The sequence below is a fragment of the Telmatherina bonti genome (genome assembly GCF_933228915.1).
Source record: "Telmatherina bonti genome assembly, chromosome: 17".
Lineage (NCBI taxonomy): Eukaryota > Metazoa > Chordata > Actinopteri > Atheriniformes > Telmatherinidae > Telmatherina > Telmatherina bonti.
In genome coordinates, this window is record NC_136615.1 from 37,339,013 (window position 1) to 37,361,011 (window position 21,999).

A 21,999-nucleotide genomic window follows, 5' to 3' on the forward strand; every position below is an offset into this window, starting at 1 on the left:
AAAACTGGTACCGACTAGCACCTGGTACAGGCGAACACATGATACAAGCTAAAAACTGGTACCGACTAGCACCTGGTACAGGCGAACACATGATACAAGCTAAAAACTGGTACCGACTAGCACCTGGTACAGGCGAACACATGATACAAGCTAAAAACTGGTACCGACTAACACCTGGTACAGGCGAACACATGATACAAGCTAAAAACTGGTACCGACTAGCACCTGGTACAGGCGAACACATGATACAAGCTAAAAACTGGTACCGACTAACACCTGGTACAGGCGAACACATGATACAAGCTAAAAACTGGTACCGACTAGCACCTGGTACAGGCGAACACATGATACAAGCTAAAAACTGGTACCGACTAACACCTGGTACAGGCGAACACATGATACAAGCTAAAAACTGGTACCGACTAACACCTGGTACAGGCGAACACATGATACAAGCTAAAAACTGGTACCGACTAACACCTGGTACAGACTAACACATGATACAAGCTAAAAACTGGTACAGGCTAACACCTGGTACAGACTAACACATGATACATGCTAAAAACTGGTACAGGCTAACACCTGGTACAGGCGAACACATGATACAAGCTAAAAACTGGTACCGACTAACACCTGGTACAGACTAACACATGATACATGCTAAAAACTGGTACCGACTAACACCTGGTACAGGCGAACACATGGTACAAGCTAAAAACTGGTACCGACTAACACCTGGTACAGGCGAACACATGATACAAGCTAAAAACTGGTACCGACTAACACCTGGTACAGGCGAACACATGATACAAGCTAAAAACTGGTACAGGCTAACACCTGGTACAGACTAACACATGATACATGCTAAAAACTGGTACAGGCTAACACCTGGTACAGGCGAACACATGATACAAGCTAAAAACTGGTACCGACTAACACCTGGTACAGACTAACACATGATACAAGCTAAAAACTGGTACAGGCTAACACCTGGTACAGACTAACACATGATACATGCTAAAAACTGGTACAGGCTAACACCTGGTACAGGCGAACACATGATACAAGCTAAAAACTGGTACCGACTAACACCTGGTACAGACTAACACATGATACATGCTAAAAACTGGTACAGGCTAACACCTGGTACAGACTAACACAATACAAGCTAAAAACTGGTACAGGCTAACACCTGGTACAGATTAACACTCCACGCCATGTTGCTGATGTAGTGTAAAGAGGAGGGAAATTTCCGAGAAATTTCCAGAGCAAAAGCATGGTGGAGATAAACGTGTCTGTGGAGGGAAATGCCTACAGATGTAAGTACGAAGTTACTCCGTTATTATTTTAATGTAGCAGCATGCTACCGATCTAATCTTTCAATGACGACAGTTATGGATCCGATCATTTATTTGAGGCTGCGGTTAGCGACTCAGTAGAGTCAGCACACGTAAGCACACCTCCACCCTCCACCCTCCACCCTCACCTCCACATCACCCTAACCTCCACCCTCAGACCCTCCACCCTCAGACCCTCCACCCTCCACCCTCAGACCCTCCACAGTCCACCCTCCACCCTCCACCCTCAGACCCTCCACCCTCCACCCTCAGACCCTCCACCCTCAGACCCTCCACAGTCCACCCTCCACCCTCAGACCCTCCACCCTCCACCCTCAGACCCTCCACCCTCAGACCCTCCACCCTCCACCCTCAGACCCTCCACCCTCCCTGTGTCGCTGCTTCACCTGTCTGGGCTGCTCGGTGGCTCTCTGCAGGTCGGCCTTCACCTTGTTGCCGGGGTGGTTCGTAACCTTGGTAACAGGCTGTTTAAAGATGGAGGCGGTCTGTCTGATGGGGAGGGTGGTGTTCAGGTCTGGTTTCCCTCCCTGGAGAAGACAAAGTGTTGATAGAGTTGGTCCTTTAGCTTCATTTACATCTGCAGGTGGGGGGATTCTGTGATGCAATATGTCCTGCCGCCATCATCTTCATCATCGTCATCATCATCATCATTATCATCGTCATCATTATCATCGTCATCATCATCGTCGTCGTCATGCTGCTGCTGCTAGGAGTGTGTGTGTGTGTGTTATAAACATGGTGTGTGCTGCTGCTTGTCACACATCACCTGAGAAACCACATTTCCTATCGCTGCCCTTCAGCAGCTTTCCAGGAAGACAAACCAGACAAGCGTCCTCAAGGCGCCGCACGACGGTTCGCACATCTGGTCCTCGTCCATCCGGTCCTCGTCCATCCTGTCTTCATCCATCCTGTCCTTGTCCATCAGGTCTTTGTCCATTCGGTCCTCGTCCATCCGGTCTTCGTCCATCCGGTCCTCGTCCATCAGGTCTTCATCCATCCGGTCCTCGTCCATCCGGTCTTCGTCCATCAGGTCTTCGTCCATCAGGTCCAAGTCCATCTTGTCCTCGTCCATCCGGTCTTCGTCCATCCGGTCTTCGTCCATCCTGTCCTCGTCCATCCGGTCCTCGTCCATCCTGTCCTCGTCCATCCGGTCCTCGTCCATCCTGTCCTCGTCCATCCTGTCCTCGTCCATCAGGTCTTCGTCCATCTTGTCCTCGTCCATAAGGTCTTTGTCTATCAGGTCTTCGTCCATCCTGTCCGCGTCCACCCGGTCCTCGTCCATCCGGTCCTCGTCCATCCAGTCCTCGTCCATCTGGTCCTTGTCCATCCGGTCCTCGTCCATCCGGTCCTCGTTCATCCGGTCCTCGTCCATCTGGTCCTTGTCCATCCGGTCCTCGTTCATCCGGTCCTCGTCCATTCGGTCCTCGTTCATCAGGTCCTCGTCCATCAGGTCCTCGTCCATCCGGTCCCAGTCCATCAGGTCCGAGGCTATCTGTTCCTTGTCCATCCGATCCTCGTCCATCCGATCCTCGTCCATCAGGTCCTCGTCCATCCAGTCCTCGTCCATCTGGTCCTTATCCATCCGGTTCTCATTCATCCGGTCCTCGTCCATCTGGTCCTCGTCCATTCGGTCCTCGTCCATCAGGTCCTCGTCCATCAGGTCCTCGTCCATCCTGTCCTAGTTCATCAGGTCCGAGGCTATCTGTCCCTTGTCCATCCAATCCTCGTCCATTCGGTCCTCGTCCATCAGGTCCTAGTCCATCCGGTCCCAGTCCATCAGGTCCGAGGATATCTGTTCCTTGTCCATCCGATCCTTGTCCATCCGATCCTTGTCCATTCGGTCCTCATCCATCCGGTCCTAGTCCATCCGGTCCTCGTCCATTCGGTCCTCGTCCATCAGGTCCACGTCCATCCTGTCCTAGTTCATCAGGTCCGAGGCTATCTGGTCCTTATCCATCCGGTTCTCATTCATCCGGTCCTCGTCCAGCTGGTCCTCGTCCATCAGGTCCTCGTCCATCCGGTCTTCGTCCATTCGGTCCTCGTCCATTTGGTCCTCGTCCTTCCTGTCCTCGTCCATCAGGTCCTCGTCCATCCTGTCCTAGTTCATCAGGTCCGAGGCTATCTGTTCCTTGTCCATCCGATCATCGTCCATCCGATCCTCGTCCATCAGGTCCTCGTCCATCCGGTCCCAGTCCATCTGGTCCTTGTCCATCCGGTTCTCGTTCATCCGGTCCTCGTCCATCCTGTCCTCGTCCATCCGGTCCTCGTCCATCCTGTCCTAGTTCATCAGGTCCGAGGCTATCTGTTCCTTGTCCATGCGGTCTTCGTCCATTCGGTCCTCGTCCATTTGGTCCTCGTCCATCAGGTCCTCGTCCATCCGGTCCCAGTCCATCAGGTCCGAGGCTATCTGTTCCTTGTCCATCCGATCCTCGTCCATCAGGTCCTCGTCCATCCGGTCCTCGTCCATCTGGTCCTTGTCCATCCGGTCCTCGTCCATCCGGTCCTCGTCCATCCTGTCCTCGTCCATCCGGTCCTCGTCCATCCTGTCCTAGTTCATCAGGTCCGATGCTATCTGTTCCTTGTCCATCCGGTCCTTGTCCATTCGGTCCTCGTCCATCAGGTCCAAGTCCATCCGGTCCTCGTCCATCCGGTCCTCGTCCATCCGGTCTTCGTCCATCTTGTCCTCGTCCATCTTGTCCTCGTCCATCAGGTCTTTGTCCATCAGGTCTTCGTCCATCCAGTCCTCGTCCATCTGGTCCTTATCCATCCGGTCCTCGTCCATCTGGTCCTCGTCCATTCGGTCCTAGTCCATCAGGTCCTCGTCCATCCGGTCTTCGTCCATTCGGTCCTCGTCCATTTGGTCCTCGTCCATCAGGTCCTCGTCCATCCTGTCCTAGTTCATCAGGTCCGAGGCTATCTGTTCCTTGTCCATCCAATCCTCGTCCATCCGGTCCTCGTCCATTCGGTCCTCGTCCATCAGGTCCTAGTCCATCCGGTCCCAGTCCATCAGGTCCGAGGATATCTGTTCCTTGTCCATCCGATCCTTGTCCATTCGGTCCTCGTCCATCCGGTCCTAGTCCATCCGGTCCTCGTTCATCCGGTCCTCGTCCATCTGGTCCTTGTCCATCCGGTCCTCGTTCATCCGGTCCTCGTCCATTCGGTCCTCGTCCATCAGGTCCTCGTCCATCAGGTCCTCGTCCATCCGGTCCCAGTCCATCAGGTCCGAGGCTATCTGTTCCTTGTCCATCCGATCCTCGTCCATCCGATCCTCGTCCATCCGATCCTCGTCCATCAGGTCCTCGTCCATCCGGTCCTCGTCCATCAGGTCCTCGTCCATCCGGTCTTCCTCCATTCGGTCCTCGTCCATTTGGTCCTTGTCCATCAGGTCCTCGTCCATCCTGTCCTAGTTCATCAGGTCCGAGGCTATCTGTTCCTTGTCCATCCGGTCCTTGTCCATTCGGTCCTCGTCCATCAGGTCCAAGTCCATCCGGTCCCAGTCCATCAGGTCCGAGGCTATCTGTTCCTTGTCCATCCGATCCTTGTCCATTCTGTCCTTGTCCATTCGGTCCTCGTCCATCTGGTCCTCGTCCATTCGGTCCTCGTCCATTCGGTCCTCGTTCATCCGGTCCTCGTCCATCCGGTCCTCGTCCATCTGGTCCTTGTCCATCCGGTCCTCGTTCATCCGGTCCTCGTCCATTCGGTCCTCGTCCATCCTGTCCTAGTTCATCAGGTCCGAGGCTATCTGTTCCTTGTCCATCCGGTCCTTGTCCATTCGGTCCTCGTCCATCAGGTCCAAGTCCATCCGGTCCCAGTCCATCAGGTCCGAGGCTATCTGTTCCTTGTCCATCCGATCCTTGTCCATCTGATCCTTGTCCATTCAGTCCTCGTCCATCCGATCCTCGTCCATCAGGTCCTCGTCCATCCGGTCCTCGTCCATCTGGTCCTTGTCCATCCGGTTCTCGTTCATCCGGTCCTCGTCCATCCTGTCCTCGTCCATCCGGTCCTCATCCATCCTGTCCTAGTTCATCAGGTCCGAGGCTATCTGTTCCTTGTCCATGCGGTCTTCGTCCATTCGGTCCTCGTCCATTTGGTCCTCGTCCATCAGGTCCTCATCCATCCGGTCCCAGTCCATCAGGTCCGAGGCTATCTGTTCCTTGTCCATCCGATCCTCGTCCATCCTGTCCTCGTCCATCAGGTCCTCGTCCATCCGGTCCTCGTCCATCTGGTCCTTGTCCATCCGGTCCTCGTCCATCCGGTCCTCGTCCATCCTGTCCTCGTCCATCCTGTCCTCGTCCATCTGGTCCTCGTCCATCCAGTCCTCGTCCATCAGGTCCGAGTCCATCAGGTCCGAGTCCATCCGGTCCGAGTCCATCCGGTCCTAGTCCATCAGGTCCGAGTCTATCCGGTCCGAGTCCATCCGGTCCTCATCCATCCGGTCCTCGTCCATCCGGTCCTCATCCATCCGGTCCGAGTCCATCCGGTCCGAGTCCATCAGGTCCGAGTCTATCAGGTCCGAGTCTATCCGGTCCTCGTCCAGGGAGGAGCCTAAAAAGAAGAAAGTTCTGCCAGCAGGAGGTGCAGCAGGCTTTAGTCCTACCTCTTCCTCCGTCCCGTTTCTTCCACATCAGACTGGTAAATGACTTTGCAATGACATAACAAGACCAGGTCTGACTGGAACCAGACAAGACAAGACAAGACTGGACCAGTCAGACCTGAAACAGCAACAGGTCATAATCTAGAAAAGTACAGGACAGGTAGTGCAACTCAAACCACAGTTGACTTTCCACAGAATGAAAACGAATCTGAAAACACCCAAATGGCAGAGGACCCAGAGACCTCTTGCCAAAACAAGACCAGAGACAGGAGGTCCAGAAGGGTTCCAGTTCTACTTGTGAACCCAGATGTGAGGTAAATGAATAAGTTCCAAACCTGGAACATATGAGAGCGGCTAAAGTTTGACTTTCCTCAGCCAACCTGTTGAGCGGCTGACCTGCTGCAGGAAGAGCTCATGTTAATCTGATAATCTGATAACCCCCACCCACCACCCCCACCCTGGCTCCAACAGGTTTCTGTCCATCATCCTACCTTTGCCAGGCTGAGCGGGTCATGTCGCAATCTCTGTTTGCTCTTCTGCAGCTTTCCAGGCATCATCTTCCCCGTGCGGAAGTCAAAACATGCCAGATCCACCGTGTTTCCAAGGTAACGGGACAGCTGAGGCTTACTCCTAAACTTCTTCCCTGTGGGACTGAGGGAGAGGAAAAGGCAGATGTTGAAATGAACATGTTGAAATGTTGATCTTTTAACACAACCATCTGGAGGGTTTGCAGAGAACGATCTGAAAAAGAAAATATCCATCCTGCTGTGGATCAACGCTGCTGGTGTCATGCTGAAGGAGATTCCAGCTGATCATGTTTTCCCCTAAAATTACAGCCCTTCAGCAAATGTTTAAAAATGTAAACTAGCCTGTAAAAGCAGAAGCCTTTACTCCCAGTCAGCTGCAGACGTCCCGTTTCCATGGAGACGAGACGTTTCCATGCGGACAAGACGCTTCCGTGGAGACGTGACGTTTCCATGGAAACGTGATGTCTGCGAGTGACTGGGAGAGCAACCAGAAGTTTGCAGAAATAACACATAGATCAGCAGTGACCTTTTCTCATCTGCACATCATTCTTTTACTTTTGAAACACACACACACCGTTTCCATGTTTCCACACGTCTTCCTGCTACTATCTACATGCTATCCTCACTGCAGCACCTCCACCTCAGCTGCATCCCAAACGTCTTCTTGGCTTTATTCCAGCCATAGAGGATCATTATTTTCCTGCTTTTCTCATCACTTGTTGATCTTTGGCTGCTCCTGATTGGACGTTACCGTCAGTTTAAGCTCTCTGATTGGTGGAAAGTCTGACAGGAAGTGTCTTCATCATCATGTCCAGGTGAAAATAGAGGTCTCTTAGCAACATAGTAGTGATGGTGATGAAGATGTGATAAATAATGGTGGATTTACCATCTAGAGTCTCTGAATAAACACTACATGTTATGTGTAAGAAGGCGGTTTGGATGAGGAGGTTGGCCTGGTACCAGAAGATGGTTCTGATGGCGAGTGTACAGTAGAGCTGCACAATTAATCGTTAAAAAAATGTCGCAATCTCGATTCATACTCTTATACAATCTCATTTTCAAATGATGACTATTAAAAACAAAAAAACCATGAATGCACCACATTTCGAACTGGGACATCATCTGCATAAAATCAAGCGCTCCCTCTTTCTCCCTCAACAAATGACAACGGCGGATCCTTACACCACGCGACTCAGATGCCGGCTGGTAGGAAAACAACTTGGCGACTTTCCAAACTCCCATGGCGATTTTTTTTGTTAAAAGCGACAAGCGACAAATCCAGCGACTTTTACTGGAGTTACTGGAGACGTTTCTGGTGTTTTGGCGACTGACTTATAAGCACATATTGTTTAGCAGTGACTGTCAGGAATAAGCAGTGGGCACCTCTCCCCATCATAAAGCACTCCCAGCCGGTCAGAGGAGCGGAGAGGACACCTGCACAAGTCCACGTTCACAGTCACAATGAATAGTGCATGTGCAAATCCACCGCTGATCCCAGCCTGGCTTACAGAGTGGGATGTAAACTAACATCATTTCTGTTGTCTCCGTTTGGTCCATTTAGATTGTTAATGTCCAGTTTAAACTGTCTGTCCAGCAAGTAATTTGGGGGGCCCATGGAGGCATTCACATTATTGAGATCCAGTTCGGCCATTTTTATTATTATTCCGCCAAACTCTGGCGCGTTACTCCACCTGCGCCATTCAGGTCACTTTAACCGTTCACTTCCTAATCCCTGCAGCTCCTTCATGAGAAGTGTGCTATGACTTTTGTCATTTCAAATCTTTGTAGTTTTTGAGATATTTAGCATTTTGTAAAAAAATAATTCAGCCTTGTAGTTGGATGAAAGTCCTTCCAACCAAATGTGGATTGGACCTTGCAAAAATTCAGCACAGCGATTGGTCGGTTTTTGCATAATGAGCTGAAAACTGCTTCAACAGGGGTTCGGAGCTCTGCACCAGTTTGCAGTGTTCGCTTCGTCTTGGCCCCAGTCTCCATTGTCTTTCTTGCGAAATGTTTGAAATGCTACTCCTCCTACACCGTTTGTCTCACTTCAACCATTCAAGTATCAAACCCTTCAGCCCATTCAGGAGATATGTTCTACCACTTTTGGTCTTTGTAACATTTAAACTTTTCAAGTTATTCAAGTTTTTGTAAATTTTTAAAAATCCGTCCCTGTGATTGGACAAAACAGAATTCAGCTCAGCCATTGTTCCATTTTCTGCAACGGTACACAGGTACGCATTGGTATACAAGGCAAGGGTTCAAATCCAGGCTTAACCATTGTGCACCATGATGGTATAGTGGTTGATGCCCATGGAGTGCTGCACACTGGCCCATTGAAGACCTTTGACCTCAGCTTCAAACTGTGTGTTTAAATGCATGGATGGGTTGCACAAACATGTTAAAGTTAGTGTGATGTCTGTCTTCAAAAATTGAACCAAGTGTTTGTTTGGTTTAGCAAATTGTTCATATATGACAGTTTAATACTAATAATATTAATACTGCAGATGACAATAATTATTAATATTATATTTAGTATTCCATTCTAGGTTGCGCCGTCTGTTGGCAGCAAATTGTAGTAGCTCTGACTTGATATCTTGATTTTTTTTAAGTACAAACTCTTCTCACATTGATATTACCTCAATTTAGGTCGTTTTTTTCCTGAGTATTTCATGCCAGTTCAGAAGGTGTGCTGCAAGGAAGATTTTTCTGCATATTTTTGGCTCTTTCAAGACTTGTTATGATGAGTCTCTATGCCAACGAAAGACTTGTTTACAATCGGGATCAACTGATTGACCTCTCCCAAATCAGGATTATCAGCGAAACAACACATCAAATCCTGATCCTGAGTTGAAAAGAAAGAGAAGAGGATGCAGAGGGAGAGTCAGAGAGCGGAGAGAAAGCCATGGAGATTAAAACCATATTTACCAATTGTCTTAATGGGTAATGTGAGATCGCTAGCTAACAGAACGGACGAGCTGGAGATGCTAACAAGGTCTCAGAAAGAATACAGAGAGTGCAGTATTATGTGCTTCACCGAGACATGGCTGCATGAACACATCCCTGACTGTAATGTGTCTGTACCGGGCTTTAAAACGGTCCGTGCAGACCGCAGTAGACAACACAGCGGAAAGCTAAAGGGTGGTGGAATTGCAGTGCTGGTTAACCAGCGTTGGTGTCATCCTGGACATGTTACTGTCAAGGAGAAGATATGCACAAGGGACATGGAACTGTTAGCTGTGAGCTTCCGTCCATATTATTTACCCAGAGAGTTTACCTGTGTTATTCTGGTAGCGGTTTATATAATACCTGGTACCGCACCAGACACAGCCTGTGACATCATCAGCTCCGTCGTTGCTCGGCTACAAACACAGCATCCAAACTCATTCATGGCGATCTCTGGAGACTTCAACAACGTCTCCCTCTCTGCAACTCTACCAACATTCCAGCAGTTTGTCAGCTGCTCCACCAGAGAAAATAAGATCTTGGACTTATTTTATGCAAATATGAATAATGGATCCAGTTGTTCTGCCCTGCCTCCTTTAGGAAGATCTGACCATAATCTGGTTCTTCTCACTTCCACCTACAAGCCCATCGTTCAGCAGCAACCAGTCATCACAAAGACTATCAAAATCTGGTCTGCTGAAGCTGAAGATGCTCTCCACCTCCACCTTGTTTGTCTCCTGCAATCAGGTTAAGAAGCAACTTGAGAAACTGAACCAGAACAAGGCTGCAGGTCCAGATGGTGTCAGTCCCAGAGTTCTCAAGACCTGCTCAAAACAACTATGTCCGATTCTCCAGCACCTTTTCAACACCAGTCTGAGACAAAATAGAGTCCCAGTGCTGTGGAAAACCTCCTGCCTTGTTCCAGTGCCTAAAAAAACACAACCAGCTGAACCAAGTGACTACAGACCAGTTGCCCTGACATCTCACATCATGAAAGTCCTGGAGAGACTCTTACTGGCTCACCTCAACAAGCAAGTAAACACCTTTCAGGACCCATTCCAGTTTGCATATCGTAATGGACTTGGGGTTGAAGATGCCATCATATACCTGCTCCAGAGAGCACACTCTCATCTGGACCATTCAGGCAGCACTCTGAGGGTCATGTTCTTTCATTTCTCAGTGCTTTTAATACCATTCAGCCTGCTTTGTTATGTGAGAAGCTCCATAAATTCCAGGTGGATACCTCCACAACCACCTGGATCTATGACTGCCTCACAAACAGACCCCAGTTTGTGAGACTTAAAGGTTGTGTGTCTGAGATGGAGGTCAGCAGCACTGGTGCACCACAAGGAACTGTACTCTGGCCATTCCTCTTCACTCTGTACACCTCAGACTTCCAGTCCAACTCTGAGTCCTGTCATCTGCAGAAATACTCTGATGACTCTGCAGTTGTGGGGTGTATCAGGGATGGACAAGAAGCAGAGTACAGAGAACTGGTCAGTCAGTTTGTTAAATGGTGCGGTGACAATCATCTCATATTAAATAGCAGCAAAACAAAAGAGATGATTGTTGACTTCAGGAGGAAGAAGAATAAACAAAGCACTGTTTCCATCCTGGGAGAGGAGGTGGAGGTGGTGGAGGAATACAAGTATCTTGGAGTTCAGCTGGACAACAAACTGGACTGGAAATGCAACACTGACTACATCTACAAGAAAGGTCAGAGCAGACTGTACTTCTTAAGGAAGCTGAGATGGTTTAACGTCTGCACCAAGATGTTGCATATCTTCTATAAGTCTGTTGTGGAGAGTGCAGTCAGCTTTGCAGCATCTGCTAGGTTAGTAGCATCAGAACCAGAGACTTGAAGAGAATCAACAAACTGATCCAGAAAGCTGCTTCTGTGCTTGGAGTAACTCTGGAGCCGCTGGAGCTGATTGTCCAAAGAAGAATGCTGCACAAGCTGATGAAGATGATGGAGGATTCTTCACACCCTCTCCACAACACAGTGATGAAACAACAAAGTGTGTTCAGAGAGAGGCTTCTTCAGGTCCGGTGTAAGACTGAAAGATACAGAAGATCATTCCTGCCAGCAGCCATCAGCCTCCAGAACAAGACCTCCTCTAGTTAATTATCTACTACAACATTGAATTTCCTTTTGGGGATTAATAAAGTATTTTTAATTTCATTTCATTCATAGAACAGTTGTCTTTCCTGCAAAATGTTTTAAACGTTAGTCCTCCCACACTTTTTGTCTCACTTCAACCATTCAAGTATCAAACTCTTCAGCCCATTCAGGAGATATGTGCTGTGACTTTTGGTCTTTGTAAGATGTAAACTTTTCAAGTTGTTCAGCTTTTTGTCAAATTTGCAAATCATTTCCTGTGACAGAAAATGCATCTCAGCGATTGGTCCATTTTCTGCACAGGTACACAGGTACACATTGGTGTAGGAGGCATGGGTTCAAACCAGCATCAAACGTTGTGCATTTTGGTGGTATGCCATTTGTCGTACACAGAGTTCTGCATACTCTTTCTTGAAAGTCTCTAACTTTGACTTCAACTTTAGCTTTAGCTTCAACCTGTGCAGTTAAAGTGTGGACTGTCTGGACAACTAACATAATGTCTGTCTTGAAAAGTTGTACAATTAATACAAAATATTCTATTCTATTCTGCAGTCATTTAGCAGACGCTTTTATCCGAAGCGACTTACATATGAGTAAGGACAGCACAAGCACGAAATCAAACAGTCAAGGACATCGTAGGAAGGTCCTGGTGGACTGTCCAGTTAGATGCAGATCCTTCCATGAAGCGCTACAGGCTTTTTTTTTTTTTTTTTTTTACTCCCTTCCCATCCCATAATATCACCTATGTTATATAACAAATAATTAATACCATGAAGTTTGTTGCAAAGAAGTTTTCCAACTTTTCCAACAAATACAGCTATACTAAGTGTTGAAGTTCTCCTTGAAGAGCTGAGTCTTCAGCTGGGTCTTAAAAGTAGACAGGGACTCTGCAGAGCGGACAGAGTTTGGGAGATCATTCCACCATCGTGGAACAACAGAGGAAAAGAGTCTGGCTGGTGATTTAGTCCCACGTATCGGTGGTAACACGTGGCGTCTTTCACTGGTGGAACGTAGCTGTGGAGAGGGAGCGTAGGTCTGGATTAGGGAGTGAAGGTAGACGGGAGCCGTTTCAGTTATTGTTTTGTAAGCCAGAAGCAAGGCTTTAAATTTGATGCGTGCTGTGACTGGAAGCCATTGAAGAGCGATTAGCAGCGGAGTGACATGAGCCCGTTTGGGTTGGTAGAAAACCAGACGTGCTGCTGGTTCTGGATCATCTGCAGAGGTTTAACCAGCATGCAGGCAGACCTGCCAGTAGGGAACTGCAGTAATCGATGCGTGAGATGACCAGAGCCTGAACCAGAAGCTGATTCATGTGTTCTGTCAGGTACGGTCTGATTCTCTTGATGTTGTAGAGAGCATTTCGGCAGGTACGGGCAAATGAGGCAACATGGACCTTAAAGGTCAGCTGGTCATCCACCATGACTCCCAGATTCCAGGCAGCAGACGTAGAAACAAGTGTGACAGAGTCAAGCTTCACATTTAGTTACGGATGTAAGGAAGGATTGGTTGGACAGACAATGAGCTCTGTCTTGGACAGATTGAGCTGAAGGTGGCGATCCTTCATCCATGCAGAGATATCAGCAAGGCAAGATGATATTCTCATTGAGACGGTTGTGTCATCCGGAGGAAAGGAGAGGAAAAGCTGAGTGTCATCAGCGCAACAGTGATAGGAGAAGCCGTGAGAGCTTATGACTGCTCCCAAGTGAGGAGGTGTATTGTGAGAAGAGAAGAGGGCCGAGCACCGATCCCTGAGGCACCCCTGTTTTCAACTCATGTGATCTGGACACTTCTCCTCACCAGGATACTCTGAAGGATCTTCCTGAGAGGTAGGACGAGAACCAGGAGAGGACAGATCCAGAGATGCCGAGCTCAGAGAGTTTAGAGGAGAATCTGATGGTTCCCTGTGTCAAAAGCAGCAGACAGGTCCAGCAGGACCAAGACTGAGGCTTGACCAGTGGATCTGGTCCAGCAGGACCAGGACGGAGGACTGACCAGTGGATCTGGCAAGCCGGAGGGAATCGGTAACAGACAGAAGAGCAGTTTCAGTGGAATGGTCTTGCCTAAAGCCAGACTGATATGGATCAAAAAGGTTTTCATAACTGCAAGATTTGTCTGAAGACTGCACGCACTAGTAGTTTCTTAATTTGAATTTGTTTATTCAAATTAAGAAATAAATTGTGCAGAATTGAGTTTCTGCACGGTGGAACAGTGGTTAGCACTGTGGCCTCACAGCAAGAAGGTCACTGGTTCAATCCTTGGCTGGGGAGGGGTTCAGTCAGTGGCCTTTCTGTGTGGCGTTTGCATGTTCTCCCCGTGTATGCATGGGTTCTCCGGCTTCCTCCCACCGTTCTAAGACAGGCATGTTAGGTTAATTGGTTACTCTAAATTGCCCATAGGAATGAGTGTGCGCGTGAGTGGTTGTTCGTCTCTGTGTGGCTCTGCGATGGATTGGCAAGCTGGGATAGGCTCCAAACTAAACTGGTTCTCACAAATGCATCTTTTCCATTAGTATCAGCTTGTCTCAACTTAACTCGCCTCAACTCGTCTCTGCTTGGTCCAGTTTCTCTATAGTGGGCGGGGTTTGTGTGAAATCGCTGTGACGTCAGTGTTGTGCGCAACAAACAACACCAAGATGGAGGACCCAGAGGCAATCATATATCTGCTGGTTTTTAGCAACAAATTGAAAAAAGAGCGCGAGAAGTGGCTGCAAACTCGACAGATGTTTCATTTCGTGTCGCTCCATCTGGTTCGCTCTGTGTCCTCTCCGCCGCCACCAAGCAAAGAAATGTCTCCACCTCCGTATTGGACCGCAGAACAGAATTTTGTTGAGTCATTGCTTGTCACGTTATGTAATTAACTTGCGAGTTGCAGTTGCTCTTCCAGTGATGCCACTCTGACCCTGACCTCTGATTGGCCGCGCCCCTGACCAATAGTGGCATGCAGTCTGGTGACGTCACACACAACCCGACTCAGCTCGTTTCGAAACTGGGCTGAGGAGTTCTAGAAAAAGTAGCGGTAAACGGGTCCCCTCCAAACCGAGCCGAGGCTGAGACGAGCTGATACTGGTGGGAAAGGACCAAAAGACACAAACTTTCAGCTTTTACTAATCCTGATCGGACACTGTGCGATTCTAGAAATCTGACTGTCGGGGAAATGCTCCCACTGCACGACCGGGTTTGTCCCTCGCACTCTATCTGACTCTACAACATGTGTACTCATACTGTACAACTGCTGTCAGCCACCATTATTGACAACCACGACTACTTGTTGGCGTCAGTCGGCGTGTGACGGCACGACGTGCTCGAGTGTGAACAACGAAAAACAAAGGTTCCTAGTTCCTATGACAACCACAGTGTGCCTGACAACAAGATGGCGAGCAGGCAGCCAGTTGTTGCAGTTGTGTGCGCTGTCTTGTGCGCTGAAACAAAAAAAAAAGAAAACCTCTTGTTCTCTCCATAGCTCTACTAATCTCTCTTCTAGCAGCTGTGTCCACCGCACACGTCTGAAGTTGGGCTTGCCCGTCATTGTTTAAAGCTCCGCCGGTGTCTTCTGCGCAGGTGCGAACGTAGAATTGTGACGTAACACCGCTCACACTGTACGAGCGACGGCGAACATTTCTGACATGCCAGAAGTTTGATCGGGAGGTCGCAGCATCATCGTTAGAACGTAGCAGCAATTAATCCTTCCTCGTGAGTGTTCTCACACTGTATGGCTCACGACCTCCCGACGCTACCATGTTTCCACGATGACGCAGCGCGGTCTGCAACAGCAAAATCCTGGTGAAATCGCCTCAAAATCAGTGTCCGCCCGGCATTACATGTAGGTCAGTGGCTGTGTGTGCGCGCGTGTGTGTGTGCGTGTGTGTGTGTGTGTGTGTGCGCGTGTGTGTGTGCGTGTGTGTGTGTGTGTGTGTGTGTGCGTGTGTGTGTGTGTGCGTGTGTGTGTGTCATTAGTCTACAGCGTCTCCATCAGTGCCGACGATGCATTGCGTGGGTGTGAGTCTGAACCAGTTAGTGAAGACGGGGCCACTAGAGGCTTCAGGGTGTTGCTGCTTTCCAGTAAGCTGCCCTGCTGACTGGTTTCCTTACAGGAACTGATGAGTCACACTTACAGGCCAAACTGAAAGTAAACCTTCACCCTGAAAGCTTCAGCGTGTGTTCAGATGCTGTGACAGGGCCGCGGCTCTGCCGCCGATCAACAGGAAGTGAGCGCAGCCAGCGGCTCTGTGGCGTCACCACAGCCCTGCAGCCGGAGCGACTTCCTCTCTGAAGCAGAAAAACTGCAACTGAAAATCGTCGTTAAAATCCACCAACTCTCTCCCCGGCTGCAGCAGAGTCCCCACCAATCCAGAGCCAAGGTCCAGTCATGTGACTGTCACGTCTTCCACCGTTCCATGTTGGAAACACCAAGTAGGGCAGAAAACAAACATGGCCACCTTAAAGTTCATGCCATAACTAAGCTTCATGTTGTTCATGACAAAACAGATGAATTAAGGAGGAAGAAACTGACTTTGATTTAGTATCAGACCAGGAAAAAGATCAATAATGAGGCCAAACCAGTCCTCGCACCCGCAGAATCAGCTGTTTTTCAGGGTGTTGCTGCTTTCCAGAGTTGGAAATTTGGAGAAAACTGGAGTGCACCACAAATGGATCTACATGTGGTTTTGTGTCTGGCTTCTCCAAACCAGATCTACATCCCGTTCACATGTGGCACTAAATCTGATCCACATCCTCTCAATGGTCCAGTCGCAGTTCAACTCAGCTAAAGTGAGACAGATGTCGCAATTTTCATCGAAATACGAAGAAACATCTTCTTTAAAAACAACAGACAAAACAATATTTGAGATTTTTATCAGCTCAGAACTTAGACACCAACCCTGACCTGTAACTCAGGCCCCACATGAACCAATAAAACGCTGCGGTTTCCTTGAGCTTTGACCACTCGTTTCCATAGTAACAGAGTTTTAGTGGAAAAAAATCCCAAAACTTCAAGAACAAGAAGGTTTCTTAGAACACGTCCACATCCGCCTGTCTGATCCGAATCCGAGTCTGTTTGCTGGAAAGTCGCTTTGTTTGGGGAAATGTGAAATAAATTCTGATTCAGACCAAAGAAGCGACTCGGTCTGTCTACTAATGCAGGTCTTGGCCCGTTTCAAGCGGACCAAATACAGGAAGTGGACTACAAACCAAGTCCCTTCCTGCATGTGGCGTAGCGTTGCATTGTGGGTAAATCCATAGCGATGGCGTTAAGGGTCCTCTGCCTCGTCTGGTGTTCATACTGCGTCCATTGTTGCAGTGGATTTCTGCAGTATACTTGCATAAGACACAATAAAAACCCAAAAAAGTCATAGTTTGGTCTCCATGTTTAACTGGCAGGTGGAGGAAACAGTTTTCTTCTTCACGCCGGTCTGGTCCTCTCTTCTGCTAAATACTAGTGCAGCGCCCCCTCTGGTGGGAATGGGGAGATATTATTCTAATGGTTTGACTGGTTTGACCAAAGTGCAGCATGAACACGGTCCGCATGGATACACCCCCCTACAGCTGGACCGGGTCTGCAATCGGACCGAGTCTCCAACTGGACCGAGTCTCCAACCACACCCAGTCCCCAACAAAACCAAGTCTTCAACCAGACCGAGTCCCCGACCGGACCGAGTCCCCGACTGGATGAGTCCCCAACCGGACCGATTCCCCAACCTAGCGAACTGTTCTGATGCAAATACACCTTTAGGAACACATACTACATGGTGGACCTCCACAATCAACAACAGTAAAGTCCGACCAGTATTTGCATACGGTACGACAGGTGGCTGTGTATGGTAGGAGTGGACTGCGGTCTACTGGAGTCTACGGGTAAGGACTGGAGTCTACTGGGATGTACTGGTAAGGACTGGGGTCTACTGGAGTCTACTGGGATCTACCGGTAAGGACTGGAGTCTACTGGGATCTACCGGTAAGGACTGGGGCCTACTGGGATCTACCGGTAAGGACTGGGGTCTACTGGAGTCAACTGGGATCTACCGGTAAGGACTGGGGTCTACTGGGATCTACCAAAGCAGACTGGGGTCTACTGGGATCTAACTGTAAGGACTGGGGTCTACTGGGGTCTACTGGGATCTACCGGAAAGGCCTGGGGTCTACTGCAGCCTACTGGGATCTACTGGCAAGGGCTGGCGTCTGCTGGGATCTACCAGTAAGGACTGGGGTCTACTGAAGTCTACTGGGATCTACCGGTAAGGACTGGGGTCTACTGGGATCTACCGGCAAGGACTGGGGTCTACTGGGATCTACCGGCAAGGACTGGGGTCTACTGAAGTCTACTGGGACCTACTGGTAAGGACTGGGGTCTACCGGTAAGGACTGGGGTCTACTGTAGTCAACTGGGATCTACCGGTAGGGACTGGGGTCTACTGTAGTCTACCAGTAAGGACTGGGGACTACTGGAGTCAACTGGGATCTACCGGTAGGGATTGGGGTCTACTACAGTCTACCGGTAAGGACTGGGGTCTACCGGTAAAGACTGGGGTCTACTGTAGTCAACTGGGATCTACCGGTAGGGACTGGGGTCTACTGGAGTCTACCGCTAAGGACTGGGGACTACTGGAGTCTACTGGTAAGGACTGGGGTCTACTGGAGTCAACTGGGATGTACTGGTAAGGACTGGGGTCTACTGGGGTCTACTGGAGTCTACCGGTAAGTACTGGAGTCTACCGGGATCTACCGGTAAAGACTGGGGTCTACTGGGATGTACCGGTAACGACTGGGGTCTACTGGGATGTACTGGTAAGGACTGGGGTTTACTGGAGTCTACTGGGATCTACCGGTAAGGACTGGAGTCTACTGGGATCTACCGGTAAGGACTGGGGCCTACTGGGATCTACTGGTAAGGACTGGGGTCTACTAGAGTCAACTGGGATCTACCGGTAAGGACTGGGGTCTACTGGGATCTACCAAAGCAGACTGGGGTCTACTGGGGTCTACTGGGATCTACCGGAAAGGCCTGGGGTCTACTGGAGTCTACTGGGATCTACTGGCAAGGGCTGGGGACTACTGGAGTCTACCGGTAAGGACTGGGGTCTACTAGAGTCTACTGGTAAGGACTGGGGTCTACTGGGATCTATCGGTAAGGACTGGGGTCTACTGGAGTCTACTGGGATCTATCGTAAGGACTGGGGTCTACTGGAGTCAACTGGGATCTACCGGTAAGGACTGGGGTCTACTGGGATCTACCGGTAAGGACTGGGGTCTACTGGGATCTACCAAAACAGACTGGGATCTACTGGGATCTAACTGTAAGGACTGGGGTCTACTGGAGTCTACTGGGATCTGCCGGAGTAGACTGGGGTCTACTGGGATCTACCGGAGAGGACTGGAGTCTACTGGGATCTACCGGTAAGGACTGGGGTCTACTGGGATGTACTGGTAAGGACTGGGGTCTAGTGGAGTCTACTGGGGTCTACTGGAGTCTACTGGGATCTACCGGTAAGGACTGGGGTCTACTGGAGTCAACTAGGATCTACCGGTAAGGACTGGGGTCTACTGGGATCTACCGGTAAGGACTGGGGCCTACTGGGATCTACCGATAAGGACTGGGGTCTACTGGAGTCAACTGGGATCTACCGGTAAGGACTGGGGTCTACTGGGATCTACTAAAGCAGACTGGGGTCTACTGGGATCTAACTGTAAGGACTGGGGTCTACTGGGGTCTACTGGGATCTACCGGTAAGGACTGGGGTCTACTGGAGTCTACTGGAATCTACCGGTAAGGACTGGGGTCTACTGGGATCTACCGGTAAGGACTGGGGTCTACTGGGATCTACCAAAACAGACTGGGATCTACTGGGATCTAACTGTAAGGACTGGGGTCTACTGGAGTCTACTGGGATCTGCCGGAGTAGACTGGGGTCTACTGGGATCTACCGGAGAGGACTGGAGTCAACTGGGATCTACCGGTAAGGACTGGGGTCTACTGGGATGTACTGGTAAGGACTGGGGTCTACTGGAGTCTACTGGAGTCTACTGGGATCTACCGGTAAGGACTGGGGTCTACTGGAGTCAACTGGGATCTACCGGTAAGGACTGGGGTCTACTGGAGTCAACTAGGATCTACCGGTAAGGACTGGGGTCTACTGGGATCTACCGGTAAGGACTGGGGCCTACTGGGATCTACCGGTAAGGACTGGGGTCTACTGGAGTCAACTGGGATCTACCGGTAAGGACTGGGGTCTACTGGGATCTACTAAAGCAGACTGGGGTCTACTGGGATCTAACTGTAAGGACTGGGGTCTACTGGGGTCTACTGGGATCTACCGGAGAGGCCTGGGGTCTTCTGGAGTCTACTGGGCTCTACTGGCAAGGGCTGGGGTCTGCTGGGATCTACCGGTAAGGACTGGGATCTACTGAAGTCTACTGGGATCTACCAGTAAGGACTGGGGTCTACTGGGATCTACCGGTAAGGACTGAGGTCTACTGGAGTCTACCGGTAAGGACTGGGGTCTACTGGAGTCTACGGGAGTCTACTGGGATCTACCGGTAAGGACTGGGGTCTACTGGGATCTACCAAAGCAGACTGGGGTCTACTGGGATCTAACTGTAAGGACTGGGGTCTACTGGAGTCTACTGGGATCTGCCGGAGTAGACTGGGTCTACTGGGGTCTACTGGGATCTACCGGAGAGGACTGGAGTCAACTGGGATGTACTGGTAAGGACTGGGGTCTACTGGAGTCTACTGGGATCTACCGGGAAGGACTGGGGTCTACTGGAGTCTACTGGGATCTATCGGTAAAGACTGGGGTCTACTGGGATGTACTGGTAAGGACTGGGGTCTACTGGAGTCTACTGGGATCTATCGGTAAGGACTGGGGTCTACTGGGATCTACCCGAGAGGACTGGGGTTTACTGGAGTCTACTGGGATCTACCGGTAAGGACTGGGGTCTACTGGAGTCTACTGGGATCTATCGGTAAGGACTGGGGTCTACTGGAGTCTACTGGGATCTATCGGTAAGGACTGGGGTCTACTGGAGTCTACTGGGATCTACCGGTAAGGACTGGGGTCTACTGGGATCTACCGGTAAGGACTCGGGCCTACTGGGATCTACCGGTAAGGACTGGGGTCTACTAGAGTCAACTGGGATCTACCGGTAAGGACTGGGGTCTACTGGGATCTACCAAAGCAGACTGGGGTCTACTGGGATCTAACTGTAAGGACTGGGGTCTACTGGGGTCTACTGGGATCTACCGGAGAGGCCTGGGGTCTACTGGAGTCTACTGGGATCTACTGGCATAGGCTGGGGTCTGCTGGGATCTACCGGTAAGGACTGGGGTCTACTGAAGTCTACTGGGATCTACCGGTAAGGAATGGGGTCTACTGGGATCTACCGGTAAGGACCGGGGTCTACTGGAGTCTACTGGGATCTATCGGTAAGGACTGGGGTCTACTGGAGTCTACTGGGATCTACCGGTAAGGACTGGAGTCAACTGGGATGTACTGGTAAGGACTGGGGTCTACTGGAGTCTACTGGGATCTACCGGGAAGGACTGGGGTCTACTGGAGTCTACTGGGATCTATCGGTAAAGACTGGGGTCTACTGGGATGTACTGGTAAAGACTGGGGTCTGCTGGAGTCTACTGGGATCTACCGGTAAGGACCGGGGTCTTCTGGAGTCTACTGGGATCTATCGGTAAGGACTGGGGTCTACTGGAGTCTACTGGGATCTATCGGTAAGGACTGGGGTCTACTGGGATCTACCGGTAAGGACTGGGGTCTACTGTGATCTACCAAAGCAGACTGGGGTCTGCTGGGATCTAACTGTAAGGACTGGGTTCTACTGGAGTCTACTGGGATCTGCCGGAGTAGACTGGGTCTACTGGGGTCTACCGGTAAGGACTGGGGTCTACTGGAGTCTACTGGGATCTATCGGTAAGGACTGGGGTCTACTGGGATCTACCGGTAAGGACTGGGGTCTACTGGGATCTACCAAAGCAGACTGGGGTCTACTGGGATCTAACTGTAAGGACTGGGGTCTACTGGAGTCTACTGGGATCTGCCGGAGTAGACTGGGTCTACTGGGGTCTACTGGGATCTACCGGTAAGGACTGGGGTCTACTGGAGTCTACTGGGATCTATCGGTAAGGACTGGGGTCTACTGGGATCTACCGGTAAGGACTGGGGTCTACTGGGATCTACCAAAGCAGACTGGGGTCTACTGGGATCTAACTGTAAGGACTGGGGTCTACTGGAGTCTACTGGGATCTGCCGGAGTAGACCTGGTCTACTGGGGTCTACTGGGATCTACCGGAGAGGACTGGAGTCAACTGGGATGTACTGGTAAGGACTGGGGTCTACTGGAGTCTACTGGGATCTACCGGGAAGGACTGGGGTCTACTGGAGTCTACTGGGATCTATCGGTAAAGACTGGAGTCTACTGGGATGTACTGGTAAGGACTGGGGTCTACTGG

The 21,999-nt window shown here is 50.1% G+C and overlaps 1 protein-coding gene across 2 annotated transcripts in view; it reads right to left on the bottom strand.

Moving 5' to 3' along the window:
• The window catches only part of mbd2 (methyl-CpG binding domain protein 2), a 41,159-nt gene that overhangs the window by 17,569 nt on the left and 1,591 nt on the right, over positions 1 to 21,999 (bottom strand). The window contains exons 2-3 of one of the 2 annotated variants that reach the window (XM_079256223.1): positions 6,444 to 6,603; positions 1,745 to 1,885 (exon numbers count right to left, since the gene is read on the bottom strand). In XM_079256223.1, coding sequence (XP_079112349.1) covers positions 1,745 to 1,885; positions 6,444 to 6,603 — 301 coding nt within the window. The remainder of the gene's footprint in view (positions 1 to 1,744; positions 1,886 to 6,443; positions 6,604 to 21,999) is intronic. The other variant, XM_079256224.1, reaches the window with a different exon arrangement.